This window comes from Pagrus major, chromosome 15 (genome assembly GCF_040436345.1).
Source record: "Pagrus major chromosome 15, Pma_NU_1.0".
Taxonomy (NCBI): domain Eukaryota; kingdom Metazoa; phylum Chordata; class Actinopteri; order Spariformes; family Sparidae; genus Pagrus; species Pagrus major.
In genome coordinates, this window is record NC_133229.1 from 31931210 (window position 1) to 31946884 (window position 15675).

Consider the following 15675-nt stretch of genomic DNA (forward strand, 5'->3'; position numbering starts at 1 on the left):
TTTACAGAGGAGAGAATCGACAGATTAATCAACAGTGAAAATAATAGTTAGCTGCGGCCCTGCTAGCCTCACACTGTGCTAGTAGCTAGCTAGTTACTGCTTCTTGTTTTTTCTGTTATGTCGCAAACAGCTCAGAGATGCTTTACCATCACCTACTAACCCTCAGCAAAAATGGAAAGAAACAAATGATTCAAAAGGTGCTAACATGATAATATTTAATTTTTAACTTTAATGGTTGTCATGGGACGAGGGCGCGTAGTAAAAATCTGAATCAAATCGACTTGTCAGTTTCCTTCTACTGACTTTTAAATCTCTGTGAGGCCTTTAGGTTTAAAGTTGACAGGATGTTCTCTCACATCTCGTACACTTTATCCTGTGTCCAAGGTCGAGCAGCAGAGGGAGATGACACTGATCGTTCTCTCTGGGTTTCAGTGTGGTTGACAGCTGGTCCGTCCTCTTTCCTCCCTGTAGGCGTCACTTACACTTTACATGTCTGTCACAGTGGAGGCAGCAACACATCAGCCACAGAGAGATGTTGATTAAATCACTTCAAACACTAATACAGAAATTCAAAATACAACAAAGATGAAATACTGAAGGGTTGATGGCAGGTGTCAGTCTGTACAGTATCCAACAACACGAAGGCATATTGTGTATAGAAAGTGTATTAATCAGTTTACACTGAGTGTCGGTCGGCAGCATCCACAGACAAACAATATATACAATAAATAATGTAAATCCTGTAAAACATTTAACTTGGAAATTTTTTTAGTTTTTTTTAACTTTTCAGTACAATATATTAAATATTAAACAAGCTCTCAAAGGTCCAAACACAAACATGTTGCATAAATGAATCATTCAGGCTGTTATGAGATGATGGAAGATAACGGAAGAGAGGACTTTATTCATTAAAAATTATAGTAACAACCAGTGACTCGGGTTACCCTAACCTCAGATTTTAATGAGAAAATAAACTATAGTAGTAGAGTATTAAATACTAGTATACTGTACAACATATATAAAATATTAAGTGTTTAAGGAGTAAAAACAGCAAAAAAAAAAACAGTGCCTAATAGAATAACAATAGTATTAAGACAAGTTAAGTAAAGGAGTAAACTAAAAATGAACTAAAATAGAAAAAAGTAATATCGCACATGATATTAAAATTCTTGAATGTCTAATCAGAGGAGAGATCTCCATAGCAACAAGCGGTCAATACATTATCTTCATTACTGATTCATGTGTTAACCCTGAAAACATTGTGGAAAATAAGCTCAGAGCCAAAGATTTCTCAGTGTTCACACATCAAAACCACATTTATTCAGTTTATTATATTAAAAGGAAAGAAACAGTTTGGACTTTCAAAATAATTCATTGATTATTTAATTAGTTGCAGATTAATTTCATTTTGAACAGATTGATATGAAATGTGTGTGTGTGTATATGTATATATATATATATGTATATATATATGTGTATATATATATATATATGTATATATATATGTGTATATATATACATATATATGTATATGTATATGTATATATATACATACATATACATATACATATATATATATATATATATATATATATATATATGTTGTACTGTGATCTGTGACGTCTTTGTTTATGTGCCTGAACTCGGCTGTAAAGTCACTCAGTATTTACACATCGTTTGTTTGTTTAACCATGCGAGGCGGACCAGATGCACGGGTTTATCACCCCCGTTGGTTCAGAGTCAGCAGATAACGATGACTTTGAGATAGTGCTCCACCCGCCTCTCTCTCTCCTCTCTGTAACGTTACGTTCATGAAGTAAAGTCCATTTCCCCTCCAGCTCCAGTCAGCAGTCAACAGTACAGAACCTGGAGGTCACCTCCGGATCACTGCTGCAGTCAGGTTGATCAACAGGAGTGAAGATAAATCCGCTTTTTAATCCCAGAAGTTACAAAGTAATCTCTGAGCTCTCCTCCCGTCAGTAAACGGCTCCAGAAGACAGAAATAACATGTTGTACGTTCAAAAAAGGATCCAAGTATTTCTTCTTGTGCTGTGTGCAGGAGAGACGAGGGAACGAACAAACAGGAATGTTCTTTGTCTCAGTATCAATAGTTTGATCACATCGTCTTTATGACTCTGTCAGTGAGTCATTGTTGACTCGCAGTCGTAAAGTTTCTCTGCATGAGAGCAGAGCAGCTAACTTTGTGTCTGCAGACCAAACCGAGCAGCAGCAGGGACATGACGGGACATAAAACGAGCGCTCCTCAGTCTGCTGTAACCAGCAGCTCGCCCACATTCCTTCCTTCATACTTTCCTCATGAATCCACTTCATTTCCTCTCCTGTGTGGAAGACATTTCATGTAATAACCCAGTTTGTTCTGTCGTTATCAGCTCTACATCTACTGTGACTCTTCTGGACTATATTTATGTTCATTATCGATCATTTTTCAGATTAATCTTCTCGTCCATTAAATGTCCAAAAAGTGTTCAACCAGAGGTCCAAAACTGAAAGTTATTAATTTATGAAGACACGAGAAGGAAACGATTATACAGAAAGTTGTTGATTATTTTTCCCTCGATCAACTTGAATTGTTTCAGCTGCAAGTTTGATCGTCTTTAATTCTCAGCATATTTAAAGTCACAGAGTCAGTTTCATGCAGCTGTGCAGATGTTTGCCTAAAGCGACTCGCCCACCGGACACTGCTGCTGCTAACTGCTGCTGCTAACTGCTGCTGCTGCTGCTGCTGCTGCTGCTAACTGCTGCTGCTGCTGCTGCTGCTAACTGCTGCTGCTAACTGCTGCTGCTGCTGCTGCTGCTGCTGCTAACTGCTGCTGCTGCTGCTGCTGCATGTAAATAAACAGTCGCTGTGACTTTAAGAGCACATGGAGAGAGTCTGATTACCCAGCGTGCTCTCTGCCAGACCTCAGTCTCCACTCTGACTGCCGGCACAATTAAGCACACATGTGGATGCAGACACACACACACACACACACACACACACACACACACACTAAGAAACATAGCAGCCATTTCCAGCTCCAACACACCCAACATCTCTTCACTTCATCCTCCTCCTCACAGCTTTTCAGCCAATCACAGCTGTCCTGGTCTGAGAGTGAGGCGGGCCGGCGAGAACCCGTCTAGACGGTGATGACATCACTGCTCAGTTTACACTCTTATTTTTCATTTGAGTGTTTTAAAGCTGCTCAGGTTTACCTGTAGAGACGCTGTTCACCTCCGGTGGCTCCTCTCAGAGAGGTCAGAGGTCAGAGGTCAGACTGTGGATGTGGACCAACATGGAGGTTCACGCACACACACACACACACACACACACACACACACACACACACACACACACACACACACACTGGAAACAGACGTTCAGTAACTGTGAGATGAATAATGAGAATAATGACAGCAGCTGCTGGAGAAACAGAACCAGTCTCCTCTCTGTTGCTCCACCCTCTCCACCCTCTCCATCCCCTCCATCCCCTCCACCCTCCCCATCCTCTCCACCCTCTCCATCCTCTCCATCCCCTCCACCCTCTCCATCCCCTCCATCCTCTCCACCCTCTCCACCCTCTCCACCCTCTCCATCCCCTCCACCCTCCCCATCCTCTCCACCCTCTCCATCCTCTCCATCCCCTCCACCCTCTCCATCCCCTCCATCCTCTCCACCCTCTCCATCCCCTCCATCCCCTCCATCCCCTCCACCCTCCCCATCCTCTCCACCCTCTCCATCCCCTCCATCCCCTCCACCCTCTCAATCCCCTCCATCCTCTCAATCCCCTCCACCCTCTCCATCCCCTCCACCCTCTCCATCCCCTCCACCCCCTCCATCCCCTCCACCCTCCCCATCCTCTCCACCCCCTCCATCCCCTCCACCTTCCCCATCCTCTCCACCCTCTCCATCCCCTCCATCCCCTCCACCCTCCCCATCCTCTCCACCCTCTCCATCCCCTCCACCCTCCCCATCCTCTCCACCCTCTCCATCCTCTCCATCCCCTCCACCCTCTCCATCCCCTCCATCCTCTCCACCCTCTCCACCCTCTCCATCCCCTCCACCCTCCCCATCCTCTCCACCCTCTCCATCCTCTCCATCCCCTCCACCCTCTCCATCCCCTCCATCCTCTCCACCCTCTCCATCCCCTCCATCCCCTCCACCCTCCCCATCCTCTCCACCCTCTCAATCCCCTCCATCCTCTCCACCCTCTCCACCCTCTCCATCCCCTCCATCCCCTCCACCCTCTCAATCCCCTCCATCCTCTCAATCCCCTCCACCCTCTCCATCCCCTCCACCCTCTCCATCCCCTCCACCCCCTCCATCCCCTCCACCCTCCCCATCCTCTCCACCCCCTCCATCCCCTCCACCTTCCCCATCCTCTCCACCCTCTCCATCCCCTCCACCCTCCCCATCCCCTCCATCCTCTCCATCCCCTCCACCCTCTCCATCCCCTCCATCCCCTCCACCCTCCCCATCCTCTCCACCCTCTCCATCCCCTCCACCCTCCCCATCCCCTCCATCCTCTCCATCCCCTCCACCCTCTCCATCCCCTCCATCCCCTCCACCCTCCCCATCCTTTCCACCCCCTCCATCCCCTCCACCCTCCCCATCCCCTCCATCCTCCCCATCCTCTCCACCCTCCCCATCCTCTCCATCCCCTCCACCCTCTCCGCCCTCCACCCAAATGTTCTCATTAACTCAGAAACTAACTGGAGAGAATAACAACTCTTTATTGAAATGGGGGGAGTGATGGAGAGCTCAGCTTCCATCAGCCTTTATTTAAAGCCATAATTCAAACAGGACACTGTCAGGGAGTCAGCTCAGTGTGACGTCATCAGCTCAGTGTGACGTCATCAGCTCAGTGTGACGTCATCAGCTCAGTGTGACGTCATCAGCTCATCTCTTCTGTGTTTCCTGCGTCGGCCCATCAAACATGAGTCAGTCAGTCACATCAGACTTGTGTGGTCGGAGACAGCAGCAGCTCAGAGTTAAGGTGAGCAGGTGAGCAGGTCCAGACCGGATTAGGTCCAGACCGGATCAGGTCCAGACCGGATCAGGTCCAGGCAGGATCAGGTCCAGACATGACAGCATTCACGTCTGAACACATCACAGTGTTTTTACTGTGGAGAGATGGAGGAGAGACATCAGTCCTGCAGGAGGGATGGAGACAAGAGAGAGGGATTAAAGAGGGAGAGTACAGAGGAGGAGTAGGAGGAGGAGCAGGAGGGATTAGGACTCTTCCTCCTCTGTCTGACCTCTTTATCTCTCTGATAAAACATGTTGATTTGTCCATTGAAAGAAAATGAATCAGCTACTTTCACTTGTTGCTGTGAAAGTGTGACGGTCGCCCTGATGGAGGGTCCGACTGTTTCACCTCCTGCAGGTTCGGGTCCGACTGTTTCACCTCCTGCAGGGTTTGGGTCCGACTGTTTCACCTCCTGCAGGGTTAGGGTCCGACTGTTTCACCTCCTGCAGGGTTCAGGTCCGACTGTTTCACCTCCTGCAGGGTTAGGGTCCGACTGTTTCACCTCCTGCAGGGTTAGGGTCCGACTGTTTCACCTCCTGCAGGGTTCAGGTCCGACTGTTTCACCTCCTGCAGGGTTAGGGTCCGACTGTTTCACCTCCTGCAGGGTTTGGGTCCGACTGTTTCACCTCCTGCAGGGTTAGGGTCCGACTGTTTCACCTCCTGCAGGGTTTGGGTCCGACTGTTTCACCTCCTGCAGGGTTTGGGTCCGACTGTTTCACCTCCTGCAGGGTTCGGGTCCGACTGTTTCACCTCCTGCAGGAGTCACTCTGATGAATCTCTGTCTCTGAGTCCCGGAGCTAAAACTGAACCTAAATAATATTAATAAGTGAACAAACAATGTGTCTCTGTAATAATAAATTAAACTTAAAGATCAGAATCACACTGAAACATGAAACTGTAAATCTGGTTCTGACTCTGTGTTTCTCATCCAGCTGCAGGTCAGAACCCGGACCACGTCCTGCAGGGGACGGGGGTTAAACCTGAGGCTAGGCGGCCCGGTGACGACTCCACCATTGCGCCCGAGGACGCTGCTCGTTTCCTCAGCTGCTACTGTTCGGGACACTGTCCAGAGGACGCCACCAACAACACCTGCCAGTGAGTCCAGACAGGACACCACAGAAGTGATGTCATGATACTAAGCTTTCTAACTTTCTAACAGTATCTGTGAAAAATATCCATATTCAATACCATGATCCATACCCAGGGAAGAACTGACGCTACACTGAGGACATGACAAAGAGATTGTTCTTCTGTTGGCTCGCAGCAGAGGACAGCAGGAGGCATTAATACAACACTTCTTATTTCTTTTTTCATCAGTCCTTTAAAAATGATGTGTGTGTCAATTTGCTGTCGGAGAGAGCGAGAAAATGAGAAAGTGGTGTATTGATCCTGCAGAAAATGAGTATTGAAATGTTTCAAATATTCAGAATCGATATTGTTGACACACTAGAGGATGAAATCTAACTGAGGCCCCGAAACAGCAAAAAGAACCACTGAGGAGAAATGAGCTGGAGAAGAAGAACAAAGGTTATTCTGAGCAGCTGGAGAAAACTGAAGTCTTTGTTACTGATATGGTTGTCAGCCCGGTGAATGATCGGTGCAGATATTCAGCATTTTTCCATGTTAGGGTTAGGGGTTAACCCTAACCCTAACCCCATGTCATGTTCTCAAATAAATGGAGACAAAATATAAAGTGACAGAAAATGGAAACGACTGTAAAAAGTAAAGTAGCTGAAACTTTTACTTTAGTTCAGCACTTACATTTACTCTGTTTACTGAAGTATCAGCGTCCTTGATTACTAATAATCATTGATAATTGATCCTTAATAATCAGTATCAGCCCTAAAAAAAACATATTGGGCAATCCCTAATTGGTGTGTGTGTGTGTGTGTGTGTCCTCAGGACTAACGGTCAGTGCTTCGCCATCATCGAGGAGGACGAGCACGGTGAGGCCATCCTCACCTCCGGCTGCATGAAGTATGAAGGCTCACACTTCCAGTGCAAGGTACACACACACACACACACACACACACACACACACACACACACACACACACCAGACTTCACACATAAGTTCTTTCTAACGAGCATCAGCTGTTCGGGTGAGGTTTGATCGATTGATCGGTGTGATTGACAGGACTCTCCCAGAGCTCAGACCAGGAGGACGATCGAGTGCTGTAACACAGACTTATGTAACAGAGACCTGCAGCCCACGCTGCCCCCTCAGGCTCCTGCAGGTAACATTCACACTCACCTCGATGACTTCAGGTGTTCATCAGGTGACTGTGAACCTCAGTTAATCACACTGTTCTGTTTAATTCCTGTGTTTCCAGAAGGCAGCCCTCACTGGCTGGCCTTCCTCATCTCCATGACGGTCTGCTGCTGCACTCTGATCTGCGTCACCGTCGTGTGTTACTACAGGTACGACATCACCTGGACTCTGTTATCCACACAAACTAACACAAGCCCACAACAACAACACAACACCAAGAAAGATAACTGACAATAACTATAAATATATGGTTTTAAAACTCCCTTTAAGAGCAATTCATGATTAATTCAAGATGTAACCCCTGAGACAAAAAGAAGCTGCAGAACTCCGATGAGAATCTTCATGTTTTTAAGTTTCCTTCAGTATCAAAGTAATCCAGTGAAAGTTGTCTGTACATCCACAGGTACACTGCAAACAGGAAGTGCTCATAGATAATCTGCCTTCTTTAATGGAGAATATTTAAGTAAATGTACCTGCCAGGTGAACTTTACTGAAGGTTGGTTATTAGACTACAGTAGAAGCCTGTTTTCTCTCAGCTACAAGTGACATTAGGTTGTAATACAGCAGATTAAAGTGTCTGTTATTCTATACACACTAATGTGTGTGTGTGTGTGTGTGTGTGTGTGTGTGTGTCTGTGTGTCTGTCTGTGTGTCTGTCTGTCTGTCAGGTATAAGTGGCAGAGTGAGCGTCAGCGGTATCACAAGGATCTGGAGCAGGAAGTCTTCATCCCTGCTGGAGAGTCGCTCAAAGACCTCATCCACCAATCACAGAGCTCAGGCAGCGGCTCGGGGCTCCCCCTGCTGGTAGGAACACAACACTGCATCACACACACACACACACACACACACACACACACACACACACACACACACACAGTCTCTCATGTCTTTAATGATGTTGGGTTAAAAGGCTTGTTTATCTAAAAATGTACATTTGATAAGTAGTTTTTTTTATAAACCATATTTTAAGTTGAACTTGTTTAACAGATAAGTTCTTAATGTTAAATGTCTCAACAAAAGTTTAATTAGAACGAAGTGTGAAACTAAATAAATAAATTATTTTCCTTTATTATCTTTTCAGAAATGTTTTTGTGTCTGTGGCAACAAAAACAACCAAAACATGACGACAGTTAACAATTAAAGACATTTAACAACAATAACGACTAAATATACAAACACACACGTCAGATCATGTGATCCTGACACTGAAACTTATTTCCAATATTGATCCGATAATATTGATCTGACAATATTGATCCGATAATATTGATCTGATAATATTGATCTGCTTGTCTTTAAACGTCTTTTTTGTTATTCAATCAAATGTTTAGACCAAAAAACACTGGTCTAAAAATGAATCAATTATCAGAATAGTTGCTGATCAACGCATTGATTAATAATATGGATCATTTCAATTGATCTGGAAGAAAATATTGACTCCGACATGAACTTTGACTTTCAGGACTTGTTTCTACTTTTCTTTTCTTTTTGTACTTTTTTACATTCATGCTTTCGTTCTTTCATCATTATTTGTTTCATGTGACTCTCTTTCATTATTCGGTACTAACGGTACTGACGGTACTGACGGTACTGACCCTACTGACACTACTGAGGCACTGATGGTACTAACGGTACTGACCCTTTCTTTGTCACTACAACACGTCTGTAGTTGTTGGTGCTCTGAGCACATTTCAGACGGGACTCAGAAAACAGGACATGAAACCATCATGTGCCATTAAAGCTCCTCACTAACCCAGTTTAACTCAGTTTAACTCACCCTCCATCTTCATTTGATATTTGATAAAGAAAAACAATGATAATAAAACTAGTCATCATTAATCCCTCTCTCGCCTCTTCCTCTCTCACCCTCTTAGGTGCAGCGGACCATCGCCAAACAGATCCAGATGGTTCGTCAGATCGGGAAGGGTCGGTACGGCGAGGTGTGGCTCGGCCGCTGGAGGGGAGAGAAAGTGGCCGTCAAAGTCTTCTTCACCCGAGAGGAAGCCAGCTGGTTCAGAGAGACGGAGATCTATCAGACCGTCCTGATGAGACACGAGAACATCCTCGGTACGTTAACCCTAACCCTAACCCTCGACCCGTTAACCCTAACCCTCGACCCGTTAACCCTAACCCTAACCCTCGACCCGTTAACCCTAACCCTAACCCTCGACCCGTTAACCCTAACCCTAACCCTCGACCCGTTAACCCTAACCCTAACCCTCGACCCGTTAACCCTAACCCTAACCCTCGACCCGTTCACCCTAACCCTCGACCCGCTAACCCTAGCCCTCGGTACGTTAACCCTGACCCTCGACCCGTTCACCCTAACCCTCGACCCGCTAACCCTAACCCTCGACCCGTTAACCCTAACCCTCAACCCGCTAACCCTAACCCTCGACCCGTTAACCCTAACCCTCGACCCGTTCACCCTAACCCTCGACCCGCTAACCCTAGCCCTCGGTACGTTAACCCTGACCCTCGACCCGTTCACCCTAACCCTCGACCTGCTAACCGCTAACTTGGTACGTTAACCCTTACCCGCTGTCAGGACATACAGCAGAGTCTTTAAAATGCAGTCAGTCATCCTGTTTTATCACAAAAAACACAAAAACTTTCAGATTGCTGAAGCCTCATTTTAGCTTCAGTACATTTTGTCCTCCATCTTTTTCACTGAAACACGTTTTAATTCCATATGAACAGGAGAAATGACGACAGCGAGAAAACAACAGATTCAGTCTTCATGTGAGCGTCTGATGACTGTTTTGAGACAGCTTTGTAAAACTATGAACTCGTCCTTTAAGTGTAATGAAAAGCAGCAGAAAACTCAATGAAGATCTGAACTGTGAGCTCAGAGCGACTCCAGGACCGATCAATACCTCCATTGATTTTTAGTTGTATGTTTTGTCTGAACTGTTCCTTTAAGTTTTCTCTCAGTTGTCCTACATGTTCTCTGACCTCACTTCCTGTCTCCGTCCGTCCTGCAGGCTTCATTGCCGCCGACATTAAAGGCACCGGCGCCTTCACGCAGCTCTTCCTCATCACCGACTACCACGAGAACGGCTCTCTGTACGACTACCTGAAGCTGACCACGCTGGATACGCAGGCGCTGCTGCGGCTGGCGTTCTCGGCAGCCTGCGGTCTTTGTCACCTGCACACTGAGATCTACGGCACGCAGGGCAAACCGGCCATCGCCCACCGAGACCTGAAGAGCAAGAACATCCTGATCAAGAAGAACGGCACCTGCTGCATCGCCGACCTCGGCCTCGCCGTCAAGTTCAACAGGTACGATGGCGAGACGTTTTGTTCTTGTTGTTTTTGTTTTGTTTTGATGATTAATTTGATGTTTGTTTGTTGAACCTGGGGTTAATTTTTATACAAGTGTTTTTTTCTCGCTTTGTATTTGAAATCACTGCTGTTTGATTCTTTATTGTGGAATTTATTGATAGATTAATTTTCTCTTGTCTGATTTTTAATACGATTATTTGTGTGTTTGACTTTTTATATCAGAGCGATAAATGTGGAGTGTGATGAGTGTGATGAGTGTGATGACTGATGAGTGTGATGACTGATGAGTGTGATGAGTGTGATGACTGATGAGTGTGATGACTGATGAGTGTGATGACTGAGTGTGATGAGTGTGATGAGTGTGATGACTGATGAGTGTGATGACTGATGAGTGTGATGACTGAGTGTGATGAGTGTGATGAGTGTGATGACTGATGAGTGTGATGACTGAGTGTGATGAGTGTGATGACTGATGAGTGTGATGACTGATGAGTGTGATGACTGATGAGTGTGATGAGTGAAGACTGATGAGTGTGATGACTGATGAGTGTGATGATTGATGACTGATGAGTGTGATGATTGATGAGTGTGATGATTGATGACTGATGAGTGTGATGATTGATGAGTGTGATGATTGATGAGTGTGATGATTGATGACTGATGAGTGTGATGATTGATGACTGATGAGTGTGATGATTGATGAGTGTGATGACTGGTGAGTGTGATGAGTGTGATGACTGATGAGTGATGAGTGTGATGATTGATGAGTGTGATGACTGATGAGTGTGATGATTGATGAGTGTGATGACTGATGAGTGTGATGAGTGTGATAAATGTGATGAGTGTGATGACTGATGAGTGTGATGAGTGTGATAAATGTGATGAGTGTGATGACTGATGAGTGTGATGATTGATGAGTGTGATGACTGATGAGTGTGATGAGTGTGATAAATGTGATGAGTGTGATGACTGATGAGTGTGATGAGTGTGATAAATGTGATGAGTGTGATGACTGATGAGTGTGATGATTGATGAGTGTGATGAGTGTGATGATTGATGAGTGTGATGAGTGTGATGATTGATGAGTGTGATGATTGATGAGTGTGATGATTGATGAGTGTGATGATTGATGACTGATGAGTGTGATGATTGATGAGTGTGATGACTGATGAGTGTGATGACTGATGAGTGATGAGTGTGACGATTGATGAGTGTGATGACTGATGAGTGATGAGTGTGACGATTGATGAGTGTGACGATTGATGAGTGTGATGATTGATGAGTGTGACGATTGATGAGTGTGATGATTGATGAGTGTGATGATTGATGAGTGTGATGATTGATGAGTGTGATGATTGATGACTGATGAGTGTGATGATTGATGAGTGTGATGACTGATGAGTGTGATGACTGATGACTGATGAGTGATGAGTGTGACGATTGATGAGTGTGATGACTGATGAGTGATGAGTGTGACGATTGATGAGTGTGATGACTGGTGAGTGTGATGAGTGTGATGACTGATGAGTGATGAGTGTGATGATTGATGAGTGTGATGAGTGTGATGACTGAGTGCGATGAGTGATGAGTGCGATGAGTGATGAGTGCGATGAGTGCGATGAGTGTGATGATTGATGAGTGTGATGATTGATGACTGATGAGTGCGATGACTGATGAGTGTGATGAGTGTGATGATTGATGAGTGTGATGACTGATGAGTGTGATGACTGATGACTGATGAGTGATGAGTGTGACGATTGATGAGTGTGATGATTGATGAGTGTGATGACTGATGAGTGATGAGTGTGACGATTGATGAGTGTGACGATTGATGAGTGTGATGACTGATGAGTGATGAGTGTGACGATTGATGAGTGTGATGACTGATGAGTGTGATGAGTGTGATGATTGATGAGTGTGATGAGTGTGATGACTGAGTGCGATGACTGATGAGTGATGAGTGCGATGAGTGCGATGAGTGCGATGAGTGATGAGTGCGATGAGTGCGATGACTGATGAGTGTGATGAGTGTGATGAGTGTGATGACTGATGAGTGTGATGACTGCGATGAGTGTGATGAGTGCGATGAGTGCGATGAGTGATGAGTGCGATGACTGATGAGTGTGATGAGTGTGATGAGTGTGATGACTGATGAGTGTGATGACTGCGATGAGTGTGATGAGTGTGATGAGTGCGATGAGTGCGATGAGTGATGAGTGCGATGACTGATGAGTGCGATGAACAACAAAGTGAATCTGAGTCTCGTCTGCTAGTTTAATGGTCTTTATTGGTGACTCTGTCCTTTGTGTTGCCGTAGCGACACTAATGAGGTGGACATCCCTCTGAGCACTCGGGTTGGGACGCGGCGCTACATGGCCCCAGAGGTTCTGGACGAGAGTCTCAACAAGAACCACTTCCAGGCGTACATCATGGCCGACATCTACAGCTACGGCCTCGTCATCTGGGAGATGGCCCGACGCTGCGTGACCGGAGGTACACACTCACACTCTCTCTCTCACACACACACACACACACACACACACACACACACACACACTGAACAGGTCTGTATTTTAGTTTTGGAGGAAAATAACCGAACAGGATTCAAATTGACATCAGTCTGATTTTAGTGTCGAGCTGCAGCGATTAGTTGATGAATCAATGATTAGTTGATGAATTAATGATTAGTTGATGAATTAATGATTAGTTGATGAATCAATTAGACGACTGAGAGAAAATTAATTGGCAACTATTAATAATTTCAGTCTTTCAAACAAAAATGAGAAATGTCTCCATAGCGACGTAAACGTGAAGCTTCAGATAAAAATCACAGCCTGCAGGAAGTGCGGATGGAGTCAACAGGTGATTTTTAGTGGGCTGACCCGGTTTAAAAAACCCGTGTAGACCCGCTGATGAGAAGCGGTGTGAGTTGGTCGTTGTGTTTAAAAAAAAGCCAAACTTTGTTTCGAACCTCCCAGAGTTGACGGGTCCTAAAGGGTTCGGGTCTTTATTGAATCTGTGGAGGTTGAACATGTCAGAACAGACTGAACAAACAGAACTTTGTGAAGAACATTCATCACTGTGATCTCTGTGGAAAATGTTTGTCCAGGTGAGTCACCTTCAGTTTGTGTTGTTCAGGTATCGTTGAGGACTACCAGCTGCCGTACTATGAGATGGTTCCCTCTGACCCCTCCTATGAAGACATGCTGGAGGTGGTGTGTGTTAAAGGCCTGAGGCCCACCGTGTCCAACCGCTGGAACAGTGACGAGGTGAGACTCCACTTTGTTCCTGTTCCAGTCACCTCAACCGCACCAGACTCCATTAACAAATGTAGTGATTTTAAGAGTTGTTGAGTTAAAACAAACTTTATAAAGCTTGTGAAACTCTGTCTCTGACAGATTCGTCTTTATCTTGTTACATTGTTACTTCTGCAAAAGTTCTTCATGAACTTCTTTCTGTCTTTTATTTCCTCTCATGTTTCTGCTCACGTGTCCTCAGTGTCTTCGGGCCATGCTGAAGCTGATGTCAGAGTGTTGGGCTCATAACCCCGCCTCCCGCCTCACCATCCTCCGAGTCAAGAAGACGCTCGCCAAGATGGTGGAGTCCCAGGACATCAAGATCTGACCGCCCTCCTCCTCTTCCTCCTTCTCCTCCTCGTCCCACCACCGCCGGACTCACCTGAACCCAGAACACACTCGACCTGACCTGGACCTGATCGGACCGGTTTCCCTGGGCCTCACTCTTCATCAGGAGGAGGAGTTGGGAGATAAAAATGGACCCGTCTTAGGGCTGAACTGTGTGTCTCCTCCTCCTCCTCCTCCTCCCTCACGTTCAGTCTGTCTGAAGCCTGGAAACAAACATAGAGTCATCCCTCCTCCTCCTCCTCCTCCTCCTCCTCCTCCTCCTCTGTCTGTGCCGCATGGCTTGCAGGAAGCGAGCCCGCCGGTTTGACGCTTTCTGTGAAAGCCAAATGAGACGATAATTTTGATGACGACTTCCTGTGTAGGGGAAAGGGGGAGGAGCCTCTGGATGCGACGTTTGAAACCTCCTTTGTTTTGATGTTTTTAAGGACCCAGCAGCCTTCCTCACTTCTGCCTGTTTCAAAACGCTAAAAATGCCAATTTGTTTTTGTTGTTTTCTCTTCAGGACTGAGTTCTCCTGCCATATTGAAATATATCTCCACTCTGACAGTAGAGTTAATTATAAAAATAAGGTACTATAATAATATGTGAATTTAAATGTGTAAATAAATGTTATCATTAGATGCCGTGCCTACTCATGAGAAGATTAAAGACCAGAACACTATGATGTTGACGTCCAGCCGACTCCTCAGAGACGTTAACAGGAGATGATGGAGTCACCATGGAGACGTCTCCCGTCCTGTCTGTCTGTCTGTCTGTCTGTCTGACTGACTGTCCGTCTGTCTGTCTGGTTCATGTTTGTCCGTCTGTTCAGAGATAAAGAGGTGGAGCTGCTCTGATGGGAGGGAAAATCTGATTGGCTGAGTTAAACCTCAGTGGTGGAGCTAAAAGACCTGAAGAAGAACTCTAGATGTCAGTCAGGTCTGTGAGCCAATAAGAAGACAGAAAAGTGAAACGTGTCACTTTATTCACTTGCTTTGGCTCACAATATTAAATTCTCTTCATATTGAGATTTAACAAGGTCAGGTTTTAATAAAACTCAAACCTGTGAAGAAATTTGATATTTGACTGTTTGATTTCTAAATGTAAACGGAGTGTTCGATGTAGTTTGCCTGGCGGTCCAGCAGAGGGCGTGAGCTACACTAATCAATAAAAATTAATGAAAAAGGACACAGAATCACAAACCCTGGTTAAAATGTTTAAAATAAAAAAATATGTGACTTAACATTTTCCTTTTCCTCCTGATTTAATAATCTGAAGCTCGTCAAGATAGCTAGCTAGTTTACAGTGCTAGTTGCTAATTTGAACTTCGACTGCCTGCTACGCTAACGATAAACTAGCAACAGAGCACTAAGCTTGTTCCTGTTCACTCAAAATTGGTACGTAGATTAACTGGCTCCTCCCACCGATTTTTCACCTGTCCAGTCAGATTATTTCTAATACTCTA

General features: G+C 45.3%; 1 protein-coding gene across 3 annotated transcripts in view; it reads left to right on the forward strand.

Annotated features, from left to right (window-relative positions):
• bmpr1aa (bone morphogenetic protein receptor, type IAa) overlaps positions 1–15289 on the forward strand; it is a 66603-nt gene extending 51314 nt beyond the window's left edge. The window contains exons 4-13 of one of the 3 annotated variants that reach the window (XM_073481837.1): positions 5963–6125; positions 6933–7035; positions 7168–7267; positions 7364–7451; positions 7971–8106; positions 9177–9369; positions 10287–10584; positions 12905–13080; positions 13726–13856; positions 14086–15289. In XM_073481837.1, coding sequence (XP_073337938.1) covers positions 5963–6125; positions 6933–7035; positions 7168–7267; positions 7364–7451; positions 7971–8106; positions 9177–9369; positions 10287–10584; positions 12905–13080; positions 13726–13856; positions 14086–14211 — 1514 coding nt within the window. In that variant the 3' untranslated portion in view covers positions 14212–15289. Of the gene's footprint in view, positions 1–5962; positions 6126–6932; positions 7036–7167; positions 7452–7970; positions 8107–9176; positions 9370–10286; positions 10585–12904; positions 13081–13725; positions 13857–14085 lie in introns of all 3 variants that reach the window. The other 2 variants (XM_073481838.1, XM_073481836.1) reach the window with 2 other exon arrangements.
• The last annotated feature ends 386 nt before the right edge of the window (positions 15290–15675 follow it).